General features: G+C 36.1%; 3 protein-coding genes across 3 annotated transcripts; 2 read left to right on the forward strand and 1 right to left on the reverse strand.

Moving 5' to 3' along the window:
- Positions 1 to 4,331: 4,331 nt before the first annotated feature.
- Positions 4,332 to 9,582, reverse strand: LOC128226904 (transforming growth factor-beta-induced protein ig-h3-like). Its single transcript, XM_052937015.1, has 6 exons — positions 9,347 to 9,582; positions 8,082 to 8,290; positions 7,010 to 7,208; positions 6,072 to 6,176; positions 4,975 to 5,088; positions 4,332 to 4,531 (listed from the first exon to the last, which is right to left on the reverse strand). The coding sequence occupies exons 1-6, from the start codon at positions 9,495 to 9,497 to the stop codon at positions 4,404 to 4,406; spliced, it is 906 nt and encodes a 301-aa protein (XP_052792975.1). The 5' UTR covers positions 9,498 to 9,582; the 3' UTR covers positions 4,332 to 4,403.
- Positions 9,583 to 9,942: 360 nt separating this feature from the next.
- Positions 9,943 to 14,585, forward strand: LOC128226905 (transforming growth factor-beta-induced protein ig-h3-like). The gene is made up of 6 exons (XM_052937016.1): positions 9,943 to 10,151; positions 10,986 to 11,200; positions 12,326 to 12,512; positions 13,059 to 13,157; positions 13,659 to 13,784; positions 14,389 to 14,585. Exons 1-6 carry the CDS (start codon positions 9,995 to 9,997, stop codon positions 14,520 to 14,522), a joined length of 918 nt encoding a protein of 305 aa, XP_052792976.1. The 5' UTR covers positions 9,943 to 9,994; the 3' UTR covers positions 14,523 to 14,585.
- Positions 14,586 to 20,388: 5,803 nt separating this feature from the next.
- LOC128226070 (glycine receptor subunit alpha-2-like) lies at positions 20,389 to 25,324 on the forward strand. Its single transcript, XM_052935966.1, has 6 exons — positions 20,389 to 20,394; positions 21,041 to 21,258; positions 22,820 to 23,022; positions 23,782 to 23,916; positions 24,375 to 24,774; positions 25,297 to 25,324. The coding sequence occupies exons 1-6, from the start codon at positions 20,389 to 20,391 to the stop codon at positions 25,322 to 25,324; spliced, it is 990 nt and encodes a 329-aa protein (XP_052791926.1).
- The last annotated feature ends 224 nt before the right edge of the window (positions 25,325 to 25,548 follow it).

Genomic DNA, 25,548 nt, shown 5'->3' on the forward strand with positions numbered 1-25,548 from the left:
TCAATGAACAACCATTTTATTGTTATTACACAGGCCTTGCCAGCATTTGCTTTATAAGGAGTCGAAGACACCATCCATTGACACTTTTGTCGTTATTTAAAAGGTGAGTTGATTTGATGATTAAAAAAACAAACAATGAAAGTGAACAATGTACATAAAAGGTTGCAAAGGTGAGTTAACAAAATTAAGCACAATTAAACATAATAAAAGTGTTGTTGCAGAAAAAATGTAAAAGGACAAGAAACGCGACTGAAACGAAAACAGAGTAAGAAACTGAATATATGGCTCATTATTGACTTTTCTCCATATATTAAGAAAAATAAAAAAAGCTTCTAACACATTAGTCTCCTTACTGCAGTAGAGTCTGAACGTTTAATCAAAATCTTAATTTCTTTCCGTCATATGCTTTGTGTAATTCTAAGAACGGCTAAACGTAAACGCATTAACCATAAAAGTAATATTTGTTTAAACTTAGGACGTTCCATCTCAACTTAAAAATGCACTTTTACTCCCAAATAAGATTTCCCACAATTAATACAAATGTTTAATTATACCAAAGGATGAATAAATGTCGAAAACAATGGTTCTTATGAAGGATACCGAGTTTAATTTGAAATAAAGGTGCAGAAACCATGGTATTTCTACCTTATGAGAAGATAGTAGGTCAGAGTAAATCTGTAGCGAACATAATATTTTTAGGTGTTTAGTTAATAATACACTGTTGCAATCGTGTCATCAGTAATTAATATTTTTCATATTAAATGCATTATATAGTTAGTAGTTTAAAGTTTATCTCTCAAAATTTATGATTTTTATACATGTGTATGTATTAATTTTGAATAAAAGTATCACTTTAAAAATGGTATATGTTTTTATAACTGATACATACAAGTTTTATTAATCCTTTAAAAATCATTTTATTTGAACTTCAATCCAGAATATATTATTTTTTGCTAAAGCTAAAAAATAATAATACTATTTATTAATGCCTACCTTATCAGATTTTGTGATAAATCAGATTTAAATAGTTCAGCAAAAGAAATCACAAACATATGTAAACATATGAGAACAGTGTTTCATCTTACTCGAACTATCTTTTAACACAACAGAAGAGAACTGTCAATGATATATTACAGTTGTTTGAATGACAGCGACATCACACATATGAAACCATTTTCATATAAAAAAGTTATATATCTATAAGGTTCTTTTCGTTACAACGATTTTTCTAATAAAGCAAGCATTTGAAATAATGGTAATATCTACCTACTGGCTACATACTAATTGACTTTTCCGATGAAAGCAATTATTAAAACAATTAGCGTCGATATAATTTCAGTTCAAATAAACCTCGTGGCAAAAAGTATTCCTTTTAATCTATGGAGCATAAACGAAAACATACGTTGACAAACTAGATATTTGTTATGTGTTCTCTATCGTTCATTTCATAAGGAAAAAAAATAGTGATGATTATAACTCATAAATTGTTCAGCGCGAACTTGTGCATGTCATTTTATGTCATCCTGGCGCATTTATGTTTTATTCAAATGTAGTTAGTTGCATGTAACCATACACATGAACCGAATATATGCGCTTTTGGTAGCATTGAAGTTTTGTGCGATTCTTACAAATACTTTTTATTGTCAACATTTTAACATTAAACTATTATTTTTAACATTGGAGACTACCACAACGTGTATATGGTTCACAAATTAGTATTGAGTGTGTTACTTCTTTTGAAAACTCGGGGGGGGGGGGCGGTTGCGTATTTAATTTACGAGAAAGAAGTAAAGGGAGATAACCACCGATGTCGAAATGCTATAATATATCGAGAGTGGTTATATGGAGTATATGATAATGTTTATTCAATTTGGTTTGCTTAAAAATCTATGCACTCTTTACTCCCAACTAAAATTGACCACAATTATTACAATTGTTTCGATATACCATAAAGGACGAATACATGTCGAAAACAACAGCAGACCACAAATAGCTATAACATTTCGAGAGTACAGAACTACAAAAAGACTGCAGCCATCCTAGTGGACTTTTCTAAGGCATTTGGTTGTCTGCTTCACGACCTCTTTATATTGAATCTTGGTAGATATGGTTTGACGGAAAGTTAACTGGCACTCATTGCTGATTACTTAAGGAATCATAAACAATGTGTGAAACTTGGTACAATTGTAAGTCCGTTATATTAAAAGGAGTACCACAGGGATTTATCATGGGCCCCGTCCTATTTAACATATTTATAAATGACATCTTTCATTTTTAACATAAAAGTAATTTGTATAATTATTCAGACAACAATACCCTGGCACCATGGAAGCGATACATTTATATAGTGGTTCATACTTGAGTCCAATAATAACACATTAATACAATGGTTTTCAAATAACCAAATGAAGTTGAACCCTAAAAAGTTCCAAGACACTGCTATTGGAAAGAAACCGAAGGACCTAATATAACATTTTTAACCTAAATGATTTAAATATAAAATGTATTTTAAACTGTTATCTGATGTACACATATAAAAAATCCCCAAGACAGGTAAATGTTTCAAAGCGAATTGGGCATAACTTGTGTATACTAGGCAACATAAACATATCCTAACAGTTGTTCTTTCGAACTTTTTGAATTTTGCCCGTTAACTTGGCATTTTTGTGGAGAGGTGAAGACCGAGACACTTTTTTGTTTAACAAGAATATTCCCCTTAAATATATGTATGGTGACTTCAAGTCTAATTACCCAACACTACTCTCTAGATCAATGATGCCAACTCTGAAATTAAAAAGGTTAAAGTCTATTACTATTGAAACCATTTACGTGTCCACAAGCAAGGACCTGACTTTGTAGTTAATTAATACGATCACTACTACAATTTTAGATATAAAATGACGGCAGCTTTTTCCAATGTAAGAACTACCAACTATGGATTTAATTCCTTCCATTCCTACAGATGGAGAGACAGAGTTAATTGTTTTAGCAGGCCTAGATAACTTGTATCTACAGACCGACATAGTTAACACTTTGAACAGGTCTAGTGTACTTGTTCCTATGTATGAAGAGACAGAATAAACACCTTAAATAGGCTGAGCGCACATGTTTATACAGAATAGAGACAGAGTTAACCATTTAAGCAAGCCTAGTGTACTTGTTCCTACATACAGACAGACAGGATAAACATTTTAAACAGGCCTAGCGTACTCGTTCCTACAGGTGGAGAAACAGAGGAAACTGTTTAAGCAGACCTCTAGTATTTACTAGGGACCTATTCAATTGTTTAAGCAGGCCTAGTGTACTTAATTGTGTCTACAAATGGAGAGACAGAGTCTACTGTTAAAGCAGGCCTTGTGTATTTGTTCCTACAGATAGAGAGACAGAGTAAACATATTAAATAGGCCGAGTGAACATGCTCCCACGGATGAATAAACAGAGGAAACTGTTAACGCAGACTTCTAGTACCTACTCTTACAGATGGAGATACATATTTAACTGCTTAAGCAGGCCTAGTGTAATGTTTCTACATATGGAGAGACAGAGTAAACACCTTAAACAGGCCGATTGTACACGTTCCTACAGATGGATAAACAGAAGAACCACAACAGTTGGAGTTGATTTGTTTAATTTAAGTATCATTTTATAGAATTTGAGTTGAAATTGAGTAATATTAGAATTATTTTCAAAGCCCTATACCTCACTACCATATAACAAAATAGGAGTTAGCAATGTATCAAATAGCTGTATTTGAATATCTATAGGAAGCAAAAGATTTCTAATTTTAATCATTACTGATGACATTGCTTTTCTTGCTAGATTAAAAGATGTTTTTGGTTACATTGAACTTACCATTATAACTAAATTTGACACCAAGATAACTTAAATCATCCACAACTTCAAGTTTAACATTATCATAAAAACAGTAGGTTTAATTCTTATTTTTCCTCTTGGAAACACTACAACTTTGGTTTTAGCAGAATTATTGGATGTCTTAAAAGTCGCGAAAGTTTTCAATGTCGTAACTATTGCGTTTTTGTGAATTTCGTGGATGTCTTAAATGTTGCAAATTTTGTGAAAATCATGACGAATGTTGTGAATGATGTGAATGTTGCGATAATTTGGAATGTTTTGAATGTAGCAATCGGTGTGCATGTCGACAATGTCGTGAATGTCGTGGATTTTGTGAATGTCATGAATATTGTGAATGCCATGAATGTTGTAAATATTGCGAATGTCGTTAATTTTGAGTACATGTATGTCCTGAATGTTGTTTTCATTCAACCTACTTATTTTAACATTTAAAATAGCGGAAATAAAGACCGGATACATTTAAAAAGTTATATATTTATTTGTCACTGTTTACATTTTCGGGTAAACCCAATTTTCATTTCACATGAAAATTAACCGACTATGGGAGCCAGGGTGGACGGTATCAACACGTGACTAATCACGTGTACGATGCCATTTTCAGCCTCGATGTCGGCCAACGTCACGTGACCAACGGAATTCAGCAAGGCTTCACCAGTGTCTGAAACAACATCGTCAATCGTCACCATTAGCATTTCCAAGTATTGTCCCTAATAGTGTTTGAAAATCGGACTCCGTTTGCTATCGATAATCAATCGAATCGGATCAAGTCATTCGATTTACTATCGGACAATAATCGAAAGTTCATAATATCATTTAGGAATACATTTCATATACATAGTATAATCAAGATCATTTTAATGGTTTAATCTGGAATCAGTACGTGTGATGATATAGCTTTTTGCAACAGTAAGTAAATATCCATAACCTTTTTCTGTCTTAAATAACTGAACGAAAATACATCACAACACAACACATACTTAATAAGTGTACATCAATTGCAAAATGTGTACATGTGTATATGAATTGGCGATTTACAACACCCTTCACCAACGCGTATAGTTAAATAGTTGTATATACGACCAAGAGCTTCAGAAAGGTTACCTTGATCATGAGTAAGGGCGATAAGATGGCCCCGGTACTTTGTCACAATATGGCCGTCCTTTGCCAGGCTAGAGGCGTGCATCGTCCCTACGTGCGTGTGGTAATCCGTAAGATCTGGTTTTGTAGAAAACATAAACATTTACGTGATCGTTGTTAACCTTCAAGTCATTAATAATCGGAAATTTTCATTGGCACATTTATGATCTGCAGTACTTCTTCCACGTATTCAGACAATTGCATCATTTATAGGATTGATCGCATTTTGGTTTGCGTTTTTGCTGTATGAACGCAGTAGGACACGCGAGCAAATTCTATGAAACAAGCGAGCGCTTCTTAGTCATTTGCCCGCTTGAACTAAGTACTAGTTCTTTGTTCATACAGCATAACGCAAGAAAAATGCGATCAATACATATTTCAAAATATGATCACATCATATTTTTTACCTTTAAGAGTTAACAAAAATCCTGATAACAACTTTTTTTTAACTTTAAAGAAGTTCTGAACGAATAACGATTTGTTTTACTCTTAGTGTTACTTCATAGGTTCCCCGTTTACTTAAGGATTATATGCATGTCTTCTTGCGTTTAAGCTGTATGAAAAGCAAACTCCATGAAGCGCGCTAGCGCTTCTTTGTGTGTTTTTGACAGCCCTACTGCGTACATACAGCACAAAAAAAGAAGAATAAAAATGCGATCAACACTTATATTTACATTTAAAATAATTTTTCATTACGATTAAAACTTAACAGTATCTTCTACATTTGGGTTTTTGTTTTTAAAGAAATGTAACCGACAACATACGTTTGTATAAAACAATATCTGATATTTGAAACGTCGCATATCATTGGTAAAATGACGTCACGCTTTTCCAATTAGAGCGCAATATTGAAATCAACAATGACGTCATAACTCCTTGCGTGTTGTACAATATGAGCGTCAAGTTTTATCTATACAAAATATATCATATTATGTTGCAAAGTAATAAATGTACCTTGATAACATATTTCCTAATATAATGATCGCTTAAATTGAAATTCTGTAAAATGCAATTAAAACTGTAAGTGCCAGTCCCAGGAAATGTGCATTTCATCTACCTACATCTGGCATACGTGATAGAACTGGTTAATCTGGAAACGAAGCTGGCGGGCAAGGCGGCGAACGCTGCGTCCGACGGAACAAATAAGGTGTATCTCCCGCTTGAAGCTGTAAATATACATGGTGTATGAACGCTTAAATATGGGGAGTGGAATGCGTACATGGAAAGGAACCATTTTTAATAATTTGATATTGTTTGTGGTTTTGACATGAATCTATATATACATTTGACCGAGACAAGACCACGAAAGGTTTATGTTTGAATTAAACAAAAAGTTAGTTAATTCATGCATCACAAAACAGAAACAATGGTTAGGGACAAATCTGGGAACGTATTCAATAAGCGCATTCGGATCTCCTCGGTCATTTTTAGAGAAAACAACCTCGGATGAATATGGACAGTTTACAATGTCAGAAATCGATACACTTCAACTACGCTGCAAGTAGATCGCGTAGTAGTTTCAATTTAGCAGTTAAACTTAATGACTTAACTCTTGGGAATCTTTATCATGTTTGCAATAATACACTTCACTGGCTATCAATTTAAACAATCTACAAATACAAGCTAAAAATCTACATTTAATTAATAATATTATTAAAATGTTTACGAAGTAATTCTTCTGATGTACCGGCATACATCCGAGCTTGTTTTCGATAAAAATTGCCAGCTTATACACTGGAAGCTACTAAGGCATGTCCAAGGATAACGATAATAACTACAGTCGAAACCGGTTGACTCGATATCCCAGGGATCTGATAAATAACTTCGAGCCTTGCGAATATCGAGCAAAGCGGGAATGCTTACAAGAAGTAAATAAAACAAAATCGGCCCTTTACATCCAGTTCAAGCCAACGCGGACATCGAGCCAAGCGATATCGATCCAACGGATTTCGACTGTATATAATATACGGCCCGTGAACTATGATATCCCCCCACGTACCGACAGAGTCGAAGAGCCTGTCATAGCCCACTCTATGGACAAGATTGGCAAACTGTGTGAGGTTGTAGTCTGGGTTCTTCAGGATATCGAGGATTGTCCCTTCCGGGACGTTGAGCACCTCGTCGATGAGGAAGATAACGCCGTTACTGGCCTGGATCTCCGTACCCACAACCTCCGCTTGGTTAAAGAAGTATTTGCCCTAGAATGATTGGAGGGATGCGTTGTTATGAGCATAAACGATTCAAGCTTAATTCCTTATACCGTCTTTATTGACGTGTCGGCCTTAAAAGTCTAGTTTAAGGAATGTTTGGCATGATCTCCTGCTGTGCACCTCCTGCTACTTGCACTGGTGTCACAAGAGGAGCCAATTTTCTGTGTATTTGTTTACTGGCGCATGGCCATTTAGGGTCCATTTCTATAATAAACCTCCAAACCTGCACAGCAGGATACTCAGATCGGAGATCTGACAAGATGGCACAAGGCAACACAGTTGTTGTGTACTGTACACAGATTTGGAGGGGGGGGGGGGGTCACTGATAGAAGGCTTAAACTATGGACTTACTCATGTTTTGTAAAATGCACTTTCATGACGCTTTTTCAAAATACTTACAAAGTAACAATTGTACATCCTTGGACATTACATGACAAGTGCATTGCAAAAATCGACATATGACGTTACGTCGCAAATTAACAGATTGAAGCAGATTATGTATGTTCAGAGAGTATTACCGCCAATTTCGAGAATGGTTGATACATATTCATATGTGCGAGGATTTTTAGCTTAAACAATTCTTGTAAATAATAGAAAATCTGAATGTCAACAAACTATGTCCGCGACACACCAGCGTATTCTTAACAGCATAGTTTATATGTTTTGAATACGCTAGGGTGCCGAGGATGATAAAAAGCATAAAAGCCAAAAAGTAAACAACTATACTAACATTACTTCCCAGATAACTATTTTGTTTGTCATTCACATTGTCTTGTTATCATATTACACAAAAATGTACATCAACAAAATATTGTTGTAATTCAATGCACATGGATCTGTATAAACTAAATACATATATACCTGACTGGAAGTATAAACGCGAACTTGATGGCCGTTTATGGAGGCGATGTGTTCACCCGTCCTGAGGTCGAAGTCATAAATCATGCCGTTAAGAACGTGGTATTTCAGCGCGTTCTGCAGCATGTTGGAGTCGCCGGTCAGCGCTTGGAGGTCCGCTGAGGGTATTTTTGCAAACGCCGCATCCGTTGGAGCCAAAATTGTGAATGGACCTGATGGTCGACAACATAAAAACTTTGTATTACGATATGAGGTTCTCTTGACTATAAAAAAAGCTGAAAACACTTACTGCTGATTTTCCTGTCTGAAATGCGCCAATTGAAACTATCGTAGTTCTCTGAGAGTTCTTGGTAAAACGTAGATGCCATGAAATAAAATCTTAATGATTAAGAATTGGCGGAATGACAGTAGCAAACGAGCCCTTCTTAATCATAAAAATTGTACTTCAGGTCATCTAGGTGACTTAGAATACAGCCTCATTGTCTGGCACATTGTCAACGCCCAATCTGACACAGGGCGTGTGTATCGGATAGGTGGCAGTAGGCGGACATTTAAAGGGACTTGCTCATTTTTTTGTAAAATGCACTTTTTATGACGAAATGAAAGTGTGGCAAATCATTAGGAGTGCTAAAACTATGATACTGACGGCTGGAACCCTTCAACATATGTTGATTAATGCTCACTGGTGTCTTTGAAGTCCGCGATTTTGAAAACTTGTAGTAACGCGATACAAAAAAAATCTTAAAGGTTTAATTATCCATCAGTCTGTGTATGAGTCCTTGTGGGCGAGCGGTTTGGGTGTCAGTTTTCTAACCAATTCTTGGTTGTAACGGCTTAGGTTCGCTCCACACTTCAAGTACAAAGTTTATTATACTTTAATTCTATTTTTTTCTGCAATTGCGGTACCAAAGATTCAAATAATTATATGATAAGTGTCAGTGTGGATGCATTATCGATATTTTTTTTAAAATGTTGGTCCAAAAACATGAGCGAGTCCATTTAAACATCCGCGAAAGTTGAAATTCTTAACGATTAAACGTATTAATTAATGATTGCCTATCTTCAATTTCTTTCGCTGGAAATAGAAATTGTATTCTTAACAGCGTTGTTAAATATTCGGTACCTCTTACCCTTACAGGTATACAATAATATACTTTCTACACTCTTAAGAATATTAACTGTGTTCATAAAACGTTGAACAACTAGTGGCTTTACCACTTGTCCTACCCCCCCCCCCCCCCACACACACACATCCCACCCCGACTTACCGCCTGATTTTAGAGTGTTGATCAGTCCGGCCTGGTCAAGGAGGCTGAGCAGGCTGGTGACGTTATGGAGGTCCCTCAGGGTGTCCACCACGTCCAACTGTGCGGCCCGGCAGGCGGCCACCAGCGCGAGAAGGGATACCACACGCAGCATGCTTGTCCTGAATTGTGCAAACCAATAATCAACTACTAGAAGGTGACTTTTTCAACTGCTTACAATGTAGTTCAAAATATTGGGGAAAGGTTCTTCGTGAGAGCGTTTGATAAGGAGTTGACTTTCTTAAAGACGATTTTGACAAAAATAGACTTTCGTGACTTTGAGGGATACAAAGGGGTTCTTATAGAAGTCAGTAATACCGTTATTTTTTCAATTTATCTCATAAAAGCGGCCATTATGACTTTAACATAAGTGAATCTATGCATTGGCCTCTGCAAACTTGTACTCCAACAAAAAGCTTTGTAAATAAACCGAATAATAAACAAACAACTTTTAAACAAGTTCCCTTAAATTTGGCCCCTTTGAAGTAAGCTATAAATGGGTGATATGTGTTCCATATCATGAGACCGCTTACAACTGGTCGTAATAGGTCTCTAAATTCAAATTAGTGCACAGATAAGGAACCAGTTCCCTCTGTCAAGTGGATCAGTCAGATGATTGTCACCATGGAGTGTTTATTTCTTCTCCTCGGATTTGTCGTCAGCGCGTACGGACAGACGACGGTGCTGGACGTTTTGAGGCGTTACCATGACACCACTCTATACAGCCTCATCCAAACAGCCGGACTGGACACCGCTCTCTCAGGCACTGGTCAGTTATGGTTTAATGTTTGGCAACTTTTAAGCTCATGTTAAAGATGCACTCTTACTCCTAGATAAGACTTACTTCAATTAATACTATTGTTTTAATATTCCAAAAAGGATAAATAAATGTCGAAAACAATGTTCCTAATGAAGGATACCGAGTTAAATTTGAAAGAAATGTGCATAAAACACAGTTTTTCTACCTTATGAGACTATAGTAAACCACAGTAAATCTTTTAGCATTCACCAATCATTTAATATTTTTGCGCTTTCTGCTAATAAATACACGGTTATAATCTTGTTATCAGTAATTAATATTTTCCATAAATGCATTATTTATTAATATAAGTAGTTAAAGGTTAATCACTTAAAATGTATGTTTATTATATATATGTATGTATCGATTTTGAATGAGAGTGTTACTTTAAATAAGTGTTTTCATTTGCACCAGTTATAAAACATATATCACCATCATCATCATCATCATCATCATCATCATCATCATTATCATTATTATTATTATTATTATTAGTATTATTAGTATTATTTATTATTATTATCATTATTATTATTGTTGATATAATTATTGTTATTATTATTATTATTATTATTGTTATTGTTATTATTATTATTATTATTATTATTATTATTATTATTATTATTATTATTGTTATTGTTATTATATATTGATGTAAAGGGATAAACAATAATGAACAACATGTAAATAACTTTGGAAAATGAATTATTTGTTTATGCATGAATGTTTATTTTTGTTCTTCACCTATAATTTCTACATACCTGAGTGACCCTCTTTAAAAATGGTAATTTGTTTCAACGTTAGGACCATTCACGGTGTTTGCTCCCTCGAACACCGCGTTCTTGCGTTCTCACGTCAGTCTGACGTCACTCAAGAGTGACCCCGCGGCCTTGGCCCAGCTGCTCAAGCTCCACGTGGTGTCCGGAAAACTCATGCTTAATGACCTCAAGGTCAACGAAAAGACGCTGACCGCGCTGTCCGGAGAAACCATTCGCGTCAACTACTACATGTATTATAACGTAAGATCATAACAAATCGATGCACGAGAGCATAATGTGCTGTCGCGGTTTAGTAAAAAAGAAATATATCTTCAGAGAATGCACATGTTTATCTTAGTTTACTACAACTATCTTTAAACAACGGAATTTCTGCATATTGTTCCCTTTGTGTTGGTCTCCTTATTTTGTTATTTGAAACTGGCGCTTGGTTACTTATCTAACAATACTAGTTATATCATCTTTCTGTTCGGTATCGGTTGACAAATTTTACAGACACATCAGCAGTCTTGAAGTTGTGAATGTTACGGGGTTTAACTATCCCATTATTGTACGTTCCATAGTATTACATATAAGAATGATTCTGACTACCTATGTTCCTTGTATGAAGCCGTTTTAATTAAGGATTTTAGTCTTAACTTGAATTAACTTAAATGCGTATATTCGTCACAAATGGCAACAGACTGATATTTTACTCGTCAGTGTGTTTTATAGCTGCAACTTTTTTATTGTTTGTCTTTGAACGAGCAATTTTTTTTGCGAAAATCCATGGAAACGAGTTATATAAGACTGCTGACAAAAATAAGTTCGCAGATTTTTATATTTATTTTCAAAAATTGATGTTTTATGCATTTTTCTAAAACCGTTCGTAACGGTTTAAGCCATTAAACATTAATTTTCAACCATAAATATGAAAATCTGCGATCTGATCTTTTATCAGCAGTCTTATATTAGTTATTTGCAGATATTTACGCAAACATTTGCTCATTCCAAGACAAAAAAATAAAAAGTTGTCAAAACGGTATATCTGTGAGAGTGCAGCTTAAATACAGGCTAAGTTCAATTTTTACACACATATGCATCAAAAGAACGAAACTATGGCACTAAAATAATTCCAGTAATGACTTAAATCAACTGAGATCTTTGTTGAAACGGCACCCCGGCCTGGACCAGTATTCAATATTGATCTTTACCTTATCCTTAGACATGCCTCAGTGTTTCCATTCAGCCAATTGGTCAGCTAAATATACAGGCCAATCAAAACATTTAGTCTGCAGAGCAATATACGCTAAGCCAAAGGTTTACAAAAAAGTAGACGAACACATAAGGGATTTACCAAACGCTATTTACAACAACTAATGTTTCCAGCGTGTGACAGTCGATGGAGCCTATATCAACAGCCCAAATCACGTGGCCAGTAACGGGGTTGTACACATGATAGACCACTTGATGTTGCCGCCTAACGGAAGTATTCCCGACATTCTCGCCTCCACACCCGAACTCTCGACCCTCAATGCCGCCATCCAGGCCGCCGGGCTGGGACCAGCTCTTGCAGGTTCGTATCACAACCGGTTCCAGAGAGGGCGCACCCACCGTAAAATCGTCCAAGTTGATCTTTTATTTCAATTTAGGAGACACAAATAACAAAATACGCCCGAAATGCACCATTTCGGACAAGAAATGTAAAATTTTATTGAGGGAATACCCGTAACCCCCTCTACACTTTTAGCCAATTAATCTCAATTTTGGGGAAGGGCTTACACTCCTAAGTTACGCCCCCTCTAACGTCAAATCCTGGATCCACCCATGCGTATTTATTTTGATGGATAACACATTTTATGCAGGCTATGCTGATTGCCTTTTATAATTATAATTCAGAACCTACATCTAGCAATTTGAGTGAAAGAGAACCAGAATTTCTGCTTTATGGATGACGTTAAATTCGTGTTTGTTTTGACGTATTCTTCAACGAGTCTTTGTAATTGATACTGGCTACGATTCCCGAAATACGTTTGTTTTTGTCCTTTCGCTATTTTGATATTTATCCGTAAGATAACTCTGTGTGTTAATGTACTTACATTCTAACAATAACTTACTTCAGAGGGACCTTTTACGTTGTTCGCGCCGACGAATGCAGCCTTTAACAGCCTCGGTAACGCCACTGTGCAGGCACTTCTGGCTGATACAGAACTCCTCAAATGTAAGTTCTGCAACGAAACATTTGGATACGGCGTTAAAGCTTCACTCTCACAGATCGACAGTTTTGTCATTTGTTTAAAAAAATGTCGAAGAAATGGCTTTTATTGCCTTCAGTTCTGTCATGTAAGAATATATCTCAATTGTTTAACTGCCGAAAATTTCAGTTTTAAGAGTAAGTAACGCGTTTAGCCTTTTAAGTTAAAACATTTATTTTTCGAACGTAAACAAGAAAAAAAATGCGATTTGAAAACTGCGATTTGAAATTTTGTCAGCAGTCTTATATCAGTGGTTTTACAGACATGGACGCAAACAAATGGCTTGTCGCAAGACAATGATTAAAAAAGTCGTCAAAACGATCAATCTGTGAGAGTGCAGCTTTAAAGGGCATGATTCTTGGAATTGTGTTTTTTTTAATCTGTATCATAATTGTGGCCCTGATAAACAAGACTAAAAGCATGTCAACAATATAGTATCTATTTTTACTTTTTTTATCACCCGGTAGCGATTCTGCTGTATCACGTTATCCACGGCACCCTGTACACGCGCGGGATGCACTCCGGCTCCCTCAACACCCTCGAGGCCGTCGATAGGGAACACCTGCTCGCTTCAAGTTCGTCTGTTTCAACCGGTAAGAAGTTTCAAAAATATGAATACTTATGTGTTTAGAAAGTGTAGAACGTATCACAATGGAACATACACCTATTTATGAAATGAAGCGGATGGCCAACAATTACAAAAGCTAAAATCCATGATCATCTACAAATTATCTAAGAACAAAAAACACTTGCTCAGTTCTTTTTCAGGAACAATAATTCATATTGACGCCCATGACGCTTAAAAGTTAAAGATGCACTCCTACTCCCAAATTAGATTTACCACAATTAATACAACTGTTTTAATATACTAAAAAGATGAATACATGTCGGAAACAATGGTTCTTATTAAAGAAACCGAGTTTAATTTAAAAAAGGTTCCGGAAAACACGGTATTTCAATCTTAATAGACGATAGTAGATCACAGTAAATCTTCTAACACTCACCAATCATTTAATATTTTTAGGTGTTCAGCTATTAAATACACGGTTACAATCGTGTTATCGGTAATTAATATTTTCCATAAATACATTAATTAGCAAGAAGTTAAAGGTTTATCACTAAAAAATTACGTTTGTTAGACATGTGTATGTTTTGGTTTTGAATACGAGTGTTACTATAAGAGTTAACGATTTTCAGGGACGCCTAGTGTTGACAGACAGCGTATAACGAAGCGTGACGTCAGTGCAAGCAATGGCGTCATTCACGAGATCAGTCACGTGCTCATTCCAGCCTCGTTCCGGGACGCAGTTTCCAGTCTCATCACCCCGTGATGAAATTGATAGAATGAGCTTGATATATTAGGGAACTTTATAATAAAGATGAAAATATAAAAATGGCTTGTTTATAAAAGTATACATCACCTTTGACGAAGGGAGACACTGTTTTATCATTATTTTATTTGTCTCCTTCTTAAACCAAGTTTTATCCGGAGCAGAAATCGGATACTTCTGGAAGGATTTTAATGCAACTATGAACGTCCAAGGTTGTGCACTTCGCATGAATTTAAGTCACTTTTGCATTTACTCACTTATGCCCGAACTTTTCCCCCTTGTACTATGATTTTGTTTGAACAAAGATTGCATGAAGCCCTACTCAGAAACGAATGGATGGAATTGATTTAAAGGATAAATGCAACGCTTTGCATATGGCATTTATATCTCTTTTATTGAAATGTCCATTTTCTTAACGCATTGCTATAAATGTGAATCCCGTGTTATTTCCATTTTATTCAAATATCTATTGTCCTAACTCATTTTTATAAATGTATATCCCATGTTATTTCCGTTTTTTTCCTTCAAATATCTTTTATCCTAACACATTGTTATAAATATTTATCCCATGTCTTTCCATTTAATTCAAATATCTATTGTCCTAACCCATTGTTATAAATGTTTATCCCATGTCTTTCCATTTAATTGAAATATCTATTGTCCTAACCCATTGTTATAAATGTATATCCCATGTTTTTCCATTTAATTCAAATATCTATTGTCCTAACCCATTGTTATAAATATTTATCCCATGTTTTTTCCATTTAATTCAAATATCTATTGTCCTAACCCACTGTTATAAATGTATATCCCATGTTTTTCCATTTAATTCAAATATCTATTGTCCTAACCCATTGTTATAAATGTATATCCCATGTCTTTCCATTTAATTCAAATATCTATTGTCCTAACCCATTGTTATAAATGTATATCCCATGTCTTTCCATTTAATTCAAATATCTATTGTCCTAACCCATTGTTATAAATGTTTATCCCATGTCTTTCCATTTAATTCAAATATCTATTGTCCTAACCCATTGTTATAAATGTATATCCCATGTTTTTCCATTTAATTCAAATATCTATTGTCCTAACCCATTGTTATAAATGTATATCCCATGTCTTTCCATTTAATTCAAATATCTATTGTCCTAACCCATTGTTATAAATGTATATCCCATGTCTTTCCATTTAATTCAAATATCTATTGTCCTAACCCATTGTTATAAATGTTTATCCCATGTCTTTCCATTTAATTCAAATATCTATTGTCCTAACCCATTGTTATAAATGTATATCCCATGTTTTTCCATTTAATTCAAATATCTATTGTCCTAACCCATTGTTATAAATGTATATCCCATGTCTTTCCATTTAATTCAAATATCTATTGTCCTAACCCATTGTTATAAATGTTTATCCCATGTCTTTCCATTTAATTCAAATATCTATTGTCCTAACCCATTGTTATAAATGTTTATCCCATGTCTTTCCATTTAATTCAAATATCTATTGTCCTAACCCATTGTTATAAATGTATATCCCATGTTTTTCCATTTAATTCAAATATCTATTGTCCTAACCCATTGTTATAAATGTATATCCCATGTCTTTCCATTTAATTCAAATATCTATTGTCCTAACCCATTGTTATAAATGTATATCCCATGTTTTTCCATTTAATTCAAATATCTATTGTCCTAACCCATTGTTATAAATGTATATCCCATGTCTTTCCATTTAATTCAAATATCTATTGTCCTAACCCATTGTTATAAATGTTTATCCCATGTCTTTCCATTTAATTCAAATATCTATTGTCCTAACCCATTGTTATAAATGTATATCCCATGTCTTTCCATTTAATTCAAATATCTATTGTCCTAACCCATTGTTATAAATGTTTATCCCATGTCTTTCCATTTAATTCAAATATCTATTGTCCTAACCCATTGTTATAAATGTATATCCCATGTCTTTCCATTTAATTCAAATATCTATTGTCCTAACCCATTGTTATAAATGTATATCCCATGTCTTTCCATTTAATTCAAATATCTATTGTCCTAACCCATTGTTATTAATGTTTATCCCATGTCTTTCCATTTAATTCAAATATCTATTGTCCTAACCCATTGTTATAAATATTTATCCCATGTCTTTCCATTTAATTCAAATATCTTTTGTCCTAAACCATTGTTATTATATTCCTTTTTGATTTATTTCATTCAATATCTAAATATTGATCTGGGATCAATTAAACAAAAAGGCAATATTTTACTGCTTTGTTATCTCCCATTGTTTTCTCATTTAACATACTTAATGCGTTCATTCTTATATACCATTTAATAACATGCGTTCTGTCAAGTGGAGATATGTTGGCATCATGTTAATGCAAAAATAAGTATGTTCAGCAGGTGAAAATAAATGCGTCATTTTCACATGATTTGATATGTTAGTGTGGCGACATTAACGCATTACTTGTTAATGTCCACGAAGGTTTTAACTGTCACCTATGAACCTTCACGTTGTCACTTGACCGGGAGGCTGTTGGACACCTACCGTATTACTTCTAATAAATATTCATTATAAAGAATTCGTCGGACGACCCACTTTTGATTGACGTGCCAACAATCACGACCCTAACCATTTTGGGCTTGAAATTGATACAATTTGAACCTCTGCAGCTGAAGTTCAGCGCCGTGGATACCGGTTTCCAGCTCTACCGGGCCGTCCACTCCCGTTGTCAATGAGATCGACGGTACGTATAACAAGTCAACATGCAGTTCATTTCATGTTTCATATTTAATATATTTTATCCGGTATGGCAAAAAGTTTTCCAAAGCGTTGCCATCATTTTAAACCATATAAATTTCGGTTCTGTGGGAGGGGCGCATGTCGAAAGGTTATGTACATACGTTACGACCCCTTTGACGTCAATGCCTGGATCCAACCTTGCTCGAATTAACACAGAATTATAAAGCACGATAAAATGCGCTTCAGACAACATTATCTAGCAGTGTTACGTTGACAACATTACCTTGTTGCGCTGCAGACAACATTAACTAGTATTGCACTGCAAACAACACTATATAGTGTTGCGCTGCATACCACATTATCTGGTGTTGCGCTGCAGACAACATTATCTATATGTAGTGTTGCACCTCAGACAACATAAACTAGTGTTGCACGTCAGACCACATTAACTGGTGTTGCACCTCAGACCACAATATCTAGTGTTGCACGTCAGACCACATTAACTGATGTTGCGCTGCAGACAACATCATCTATATGTAGTGTTGCACCTCAAACCACATTAACTAGTGTTGCACGTTGGGCCACATTAACTGGTGTTGCACCTCAGACCACATTCTCTAGTGTTGCACGTCAGACCACATTAACTGATGTTGCGCCTCAGACCACATTATCTAGTGTTGCACCTCAAACCACATTAACTGGTGTTGCACATCAGACCACATTATCTAGTGTTGCGCCGTATACCATATTATCTAGTGTTGCACCTCAGACCACATTAACTGGTGTTGCACCTCAGACCACATTAACTGGTGTTGCGCCTCAGACCACATTATCTAGTTTTGCACCTCAGACCACCTTATCTAGAGTTGCACCTCAGACCACATTAACTGGTGTTGCGCCTCAGATAACATTAACTGGTGTGGCGCCTCAGACAACATTTTCTAGTATTGCACCTCAGACCAGATTATCTAGTTTTGCACCTCAGACCACATTAACTAGTGTTGCACCTCAGACCACATTAACTGGTGTTGCGTTGCAGACAACATTGTTTAGTGTTGCGCTTCAGACCACATTAACTGGTGTTGCGTTGCAGACAACATTGTTTAGTGTTGCGCTTCAGACCACATTAACTGGTGTTGCGTTGCAGACAACATTGTTTAGTGTTGCGCTTCAGACCACATGATCTAGTGTTGCGCTTCAGACCACATTAACTGGTGTTGCGCTGCAGACCACATTGTTTAGTGTTGCGCTTCAGACCACATTAACTAGTGTTGCGCTGTAGACAACATTGGTTAGTGTTGTGCTTCAGACCACATTAACTGATGTTGCGTTGCAGATAACATTTTTTAGTGTTGCGCTGCAGACAACATTGTTTAGTGTTGCGCTTCAGACCACATGATCTAGTGTTGCGCTTCAGACCACATTAACTGGTGTTGCGCTACAGACAGCATTGGTTAGTGTTGCGCTGCAGACACGTTGTTTAGTGTTGCGCTGCAGACCATATTAACTAGTGTTGATAGCTCAATGGTCAATGTTATACTTGTAGGTCAATAAAACCAAAAAAAAAAGGATTTCAAAGGGCAGCACCGAATAATTGCAATCATACACGAGCGCCTATACATACATGTAGACACACTCGCTCGAAACGTCGTAGTAAAGTGTGGGTGAAGTAACACATACATAAACAAGACTGTATAGGTTATATGGCGCCATTCAGGCAGGAAAAAACTTGTTGGATCCACATTGGACACATACTTTTCAAGAATTAGATTGGAAACATATATTTTTGAAGTATTTTTGGCAAAAAAGGGCCGTAACTCCTAAATGACTAAAGCGATTTCCATGACTATCGAACTTGATCAAGATATTATGGTCACAAACATGTGTTTAAAGTTTGGTGAGGATTGGACAAACAGTTTTCAAGAATTAGATTGGGAACATATATTTTTGAAGTATTTTTGGCAAAAAAGGGCCGTAACTCCTAAATGACTAAAGCGATTTCCATGACTATCGAACTTGATCAAGATTATGGTCACAAACATGTGTTTAAAGTTTGGTGAGGATTGGACAAACGGTTTTCAAGAATTAGATCGGAAACAATCTTCGGGACGTACGTACGTACAGACAGACAGACGTACGTACGGACAAGGGCAACCCTATATGCCGCCACTTTGTGGGGGCATAATTATATTAGCAATGCTTAAAGTCGGAAGATGTTCCGCGGAAAATACTCTGCATTAAGACCAAAGGTTTTGCAAACCAATGGAAATTTCCTTACAACTGTTCTTGTTTAATCCACTGTAGACAATATCTTAATTGCACTCTTTATAATTGTAGGAATGTTGCAAGAAAAAAGTAGCAACCTTGGATGGTAGAATTTCGGTAGCCGTTAAAATACGATGTACGGTAACCATTATCTTATAAGGCAAACAAAATAATTGTTGTTGTTTTCTTACCCCGACCGATCCTATTAATTTCTCCGCAGCCTACACCTTTTTATGCTGTAGCTTGGAATTTTTCCGTAATTCCCAAATAAATGTGCACTTTTGACTGAATATGCTCAACCATTATTTAATCATTTTATATTAAAAATGTCCTGCAAAAGTGATATACCCTGTTATTGGTCAGTTTGGTACAGAAGCTCGGTTCTCAAAAAAATGCCTACCCTTCATTGTTGGAAGAAGTTAGTGGTAACGAAGAACTTTTTATTTTGGCCTGATATCTTTTATTGTTTTATTTATTTGTTTGCATGTACGTATTACTTTCACCACAAAAGACAGACAAGAAAACTAAGTTAATGTGAATAAGAAAATCCAGACAAAGATTGTTGGTAAAAATGGAACTATTATTTTCATTTCTACTTATCCATGTTGGTTATGACAGAGTCGCATCCGAGACATTTAAAAGGTAACTATTTTTTACTGTCAATTTCAAATATATTATGGTAAATTTGGCTTAATTTGTCGTATTTGTCTTTAAAATTGTGAACGTATAACGGTTATACATTTTTTTTTATTTATAACGCTGTTCTTTTTTTACAGTTTTAAGGATGCAGAAAGGGCTATTTTGAAAGACTCGTCAAATAAGTTTTTGTCTATTCCAGATCCAAATGAAGGTAACTTTTTGTACCGACTTTAATTAAAACAATATAAAACAATCCCATTTTGTATTTAATCAAATAACACCTATACTCATTCAAAATGTTATTAATAATTTTGTACCATTATTATTAATTGTATTATATATAGTATATATTGTTAAGGTGTGCTGAAGGTAGCAACCAGAGTTGCCGTCACCGACATTAAACCGGTAGTAGATGAGGTAGGACAAGATTATGTATAGTTCATAAAAATAAGACGTTAAACTATGCAGTACGCTTATAAATTGAATGTTTGCAATTATTGATACAAGTTTAATATTTTCTTTGATAATATGTTTTGATATATTTTCTCCTTAGTAATGATATATATTTGATGTTTGTAACGTATTTTGTTCATATGCATAACCATGTTAATTAATGACGAACTGTATGTTTAAATCCGAATAAACTATAATATCCCTATCCTAAGTTTGCAATTTTATAACTTATATTTGAAATATTAAAAACAACATCAACAGCATATATTTTCGATCATTATATATATGATAAAGAGATATTTGATCATACATGTACAACTGAAATTTTAGCATGTAACATTAATTTGTTTCTTAATGGTTGTGTGTTCGCCTGCTGTATTCATTTTGACATAATATTCTTCCAGAGCCTAGAGATAATCGTGCACTTGCAGTCTGTGTGGACAGACGGACGTCTGCAGGTAGCATCCCTGGCCCCAAACCAGAGCGTTGCGCTTCCGGAAGTGCTACTGGGGCGGATGTGGACGCCGGATGTGTACCTGGAACCCGAGTGGAATAGCGCGGGAGTTGATGAGAAAAGAGGTGTCCGAATGTTCGCTTCCGGCGTTATGGGCGAGAGTAGGAGGTATGCACTCCGACGTTTGATGGTCCCAGATTTATTTCATGACAACAATGTTTCTCCTACCCCTGACACATAGTCGGATACCCCTTTACACTTCTACATAATGCTTTGTTGTATACCGTGGGCGATTTGGCTAAGAAAATCTCGTAAACATGAATTATTAAGTTTCAACTGAGACAGTTTCATTGGTTCCGCAAGGTACTAATGCGGAAATATACACATATTTGCACTAATGTTTTCCCGTAGAAAAGGAAGGGAACGCTCGAATCGATCTCGGTCTGCCTTGTCATTACAAATTTTATAACAGCTACCTATACCACTCCGCGGCCTATGGACAACTGATAATAAAGGTTTATTGAAGAGTAGTTGATTGTTACATGCGTTTTTGAAGAAGAGTTGTCTCCCCTGCCTCAAGAATTTTCATTAAAACGAGAATTTGTCAGTAAATTTTCCCACGGTACATCTTTGAAGCGTAATGGAGAAAGTACTATGGTTGCCAACGATGCCTAAGACCTTGATATCGGGTCATTTAATCCATAGAATATGTACTTAACTTTACCCATAGGTCAAAATAAAACACCCGGATGTACGGGACTCCTTTTTTCTGACCGTTGCCACACATTCGTCTGTTGTACGATATATCTCTTTTGCTTACATTACCATTTAGAGAGAAGGAATGTAACTGCTGAATATGTTTTGCTCAACTTCCAGTATTAATATAATTATCGTTTGAAAGAATATTAGTGAATATGTATTTCGGATATGTTTCCAAAGTCGAACAAGGTTACTAAATTTTAAAAGAATTTACTTTAGAATGGTAAGAAATATTTTGAGTGCCAAACTGTTTTTCTTGATTAAATGATCTAAAATTATTAATTTAATGTGACAGTATAAAAAGTCCTGAAAGGAACCTGGAAGAGCTTACGTACTTCAGAGGTCAATGGTTTGAAGATAAATGATAAGAAATATTACGCACGCCGCTGGAATATGGACAAAATGTACATGCACACCTATTTCCTGTTGGATATGACCGACTCACCACACTCAGGGTAAAGGCGACGGGAACGTATCTGGTGATCCTTGCTTGGCTGGCCACATTCGGAACTCCTCGGCCATTTTTATCAAAAACAACCTCGGATGTATGCCGGTACATCAGTTGAAGTAGTTCGTAAATTTTTGAATTATATCATTTATGAAACGAAGTGTTTTAGAATTGTATTAATTGATCTAAATTTAAATTGATTGTCAGTGATTTCCAAGAGTAAAGTCATAAAGTTTAACTGCTAAATAAAATTACTACGCGATCTACTTGCAGCGGACTTAAACGTACCTCTTTTTGAGTATGTAAACCGTCCAAATACATCCGTGGTTGTTTTCGATAAAAATGGCCGAGGTGCTCCGAATGGGCTGGCCAAGGTCCGTATTTGTAAAGTACACCTATTTTATATGTCCACCTCTTTACATGATGAAGGCGACTGTGCCGTGTTAAATGACTCATGCCTGGCTGGCAAAGGAGAGGTCCGTAATTGTAATGTGTAATACTATCATTTCTGCATTTCCACAGGATGAAGGCGACGGTACCATGTGAGGTTTGCCATGCCTGTCTGGACAAGGAGTGGTCCGTAATTGTAATGTGTAATTACTATCATAGTACATCTGTTTTTGCATTTCTGCATCTGAACAGGATGAAGGCGACGGTACCATGTGAGGTTAGCCATGTTTGGCTGGCCGAGGAGAGGTCTATCTGCACCACCAGGCTGACTTCCTGTGAGTAGCCGGTAGTCGTGCCACATGTGTGTAACATAGGGTCGCAATGAATAATTTAGTTTGCCTTACCCGACTCACAAAATTCCCGCACCCCGAGTTTTAAAGCCGATGTTCAAATTTAAATTAAATAATGTGCTGTTTTTTTCATTACGAAATTAATGGGTTATGAAGAAGCAGAAATAAAAAGCCTCCTTCCCATGTACCTACCTACCTAGTTAGCTAGCTACCAACCCCTTAACATGTGGTTTGGAGAAGGCCAATAACTTATTTTTAATTGCGGCTTATTAAAGGCTTAACGAAGATAAGAATACTTCAGGTAGCGAAAGGTTAGTTAAGTTAAGAACATGTGAACTACTGCACTAAAGGTAAGAGCATATGATAAATTGCATTTCGTCCAACCGCAAGCGTTTCATGAAATAAGAAATGTAAAATAATTAATGCAAAGCACGTCTAACAGAAATCAGTCGTGAATGTTATGTAATAGTTAGATGACATGACGTAAAATCTTAATTATAAAGAATAGGCGGAGTGAGCGTAGCCAACGAGGCCTTCTAAATCTTTAAGACTTAACTTCAAATTATCTAACTGACTCAAAATACAACCTCATTGAGTGACACATTGTCGACGCAAAATAGGACGCAGGGTGTGAGAATCGGATAAGCGGCGTTAGGCGCCCTTTTTAATGATTACTTGTTGCCTATCTGCAATTTCATTGGCTGAAATTGTATGTTGTTTTCTAAACTAGAATATGTCTCCTAGATTCGCACCACGATGAGGAATTAGAACTGTACTGGTTGCTGGATGAGCCCCTGCAGCTTAAGTTCAGCGCCGTGGATACCGGCTCCCAGCTCTACCGGGCCGTCCACTCCCGTTGTGAATGGGAGATGATTGATGGTACGGATAGCAAGTTAAAATAATGTAATTATACACGCACGAAAAACGACTATATTACGGATCCAACATAAATGACGCAATGCCATTGGTTTAGGACTGGTCACGCGATGACCCCATATTTTTCCATATTGGGTTACCAAATTGATATCGTACCAAAATGGCGTCTTTTTTCCGAATTCGATGAATAAATGAAACATTTAAACATCTAAACAGATTGTCGACGTGATATATACGTTAAAGGGTTAGTAAATGACCCGATATGAGATATACGGGGCGCAGGAGACCATATTCGGGTTTGAGCTTCGCTTTCACCCGATATGGTTTCCTTTGCCCCGTATATCCCATATCGGGCCACCTACTAACTTTGTAACTTAAAATATCTAACGTCTAATTATACAAACATGTATAAAATTACGCTACCATTCTTTTAAACATTTTCCTTATTTTATTAATTACAGGTCATCCGTCATCATGTTTGGAGGTTCAGTTTCACATTACTCGGAAGTTCAAGTCGATCTTGTTCCGTGTGTACCTACCAAGCTTTCTGGCGGTCATGATGGCATGGGCAAGCTTCTGGATTCACCGTGACGAGGCGTCCGCGCGCATCAAGCTTGGGACGCTTGTCAGCTGGGTGGTTGTCACAGAGTACATGTCCATCGAGTATGCCTTCCCGCGGTACCTTGACTACCCGGCAGGAAACGTGTGGATGATTGGCTGTGTCGTGTTCACCTGGTTGTCCTTTATCCTATACGTGGCGATCCACGTGGTCCGCCGGAAGGAGAAGACGGCCGCGCGCCACGAGGATGAACGTGAGAAGGCGAAGGACAAGTACCATAAACGGACCGGGGAGCGCCTTCAGTCCGTTTCCAGTTTACACCCAGTGAGTTGCAGTTGTAAACACATTCGTGCTTTCTCGCATTGTTTCTCGCTTTTGTAACATTTATTTGAATTATTATGAAATGAACATCGTTCTTGGAAAATCGCTCACGCGAGCTTTGTTTTAAACGTTTAAATATACAGTAAGGCACACAAAATATGTTGGTGCAAACAAACATATTTTCTTGTAGTAATGCATTTTACTGTTAAACTCATTTGACTTAAATAATAATAATAATACTAAAGAAGGAAATATGCATATAAAGTGTGTACAGGTAAAAAGAGATTGGCAATATGTTGGCGCTTTTTAATTGGGGTATTTGTGGCCGCGTAATCAATCAATTTATAAAGGCTAATCATTTTTATTTGTACATAAAGCATACGCCTGTTTATCATTAAAGTCAAACGAGTTTAACATAAGAATGCATTCAAAAAAGTTCTTTGCCTCAACCTATAGTGTTCGCCGTTTCTTTGAAAATTAACATATATTTTATATATTTCCAGGACGGCCATGTTGACAAACGAGGACTAAAAGGGTACTCTGTTTGGCAAAACATGGCGAAAGTACGTCTCTTTCATGTGACAATTACGTCCTTCGCGCTCGAACGCTGGTGTCGGATTTTGTATGGACTAGCGTTCTCCATCTTCGTTTTGGTTTTCGTCATTGTTTTTAATTCAAACGAGGCATAAAAATGTGTAAGGTTATGGTAACCCGACCCTATCTACGAATTAGAAGCCAACCCTTCCTTTTTCAAA

Source organism: Mya arenaria, chromosome 3 (assembly GCF_026914265.1).
Source record: "Mya arenaria isolate MELC-2E11 chromosome 3, ASM2691426v1".
In the NCBI taxonomy this organism is placed as follows: domain Eukaryota; kingdom Metazoa; phylum Mollusca; class Bivalvia; order Myida; family Myidae; genus Mya; species Mya arenaria.

Bases quoted from the DNA above. Each gene is read 5' to 3' on its own strand.
- LOC128226904 (XM_052937015.1), bottom strand. From the start codon at position 9,497: ATGCTGCGTGTGGTATCCCTTCTCGCGCTGGTGGCCGCCTGCCGGGCC. The intron at 8,291-9,346 runs GTAAGTCGGGGT...GTCGACCATCAG, and splicing joins CAACACTCTAAAATCAGGCG to GTCCATTCACAATTTTGGCT. The intron at 4,532-4,974 runs GTAACCTTTCTG...ATGTTGTTTCAG, and splicing joins CGCCCTTACTCATGATCAAG to ACACTGGTGAAGCCTTGCTG.
- LOC128226905 (XM_052937016.1), top strand. From the start codon at position 9,995: ATGATTGTCACCATGGAGTGTTTATTTCTTCTCCTCGGATTTGTCGTC. The intron at 10,152-10,985 runs GTCAGTTATGGT...TTTCAACGTTAG, and splicing joins CACCGCTCTCTCAGGCACTG to GACCATTCACGGTGTTTGCT. The intron at 11,201-12,325 runs GTAAGATCATAA...TAATGTTTCCAG, and splicing joins ACTACTACATGTATTATAAC to CGTGTGACAGTCGATGGAGC.
- LOC128226070 (XM_052935966.1), top strand. The intron at 21,259-22,819 runs GTATGCACTCCG...GCATTTCCACAG, and splicing joins GTTATGGGCGAGAGTAGGAG to GATGAAGGCGACGGTACCAT. The intron at 24,775-25,296 runs GTCCGTTTCCAG...ATATATTTCCAG, and splicing joins CGGACCGGGGAGCGCCTTCA to GACGGCCATGTTGACAAACG.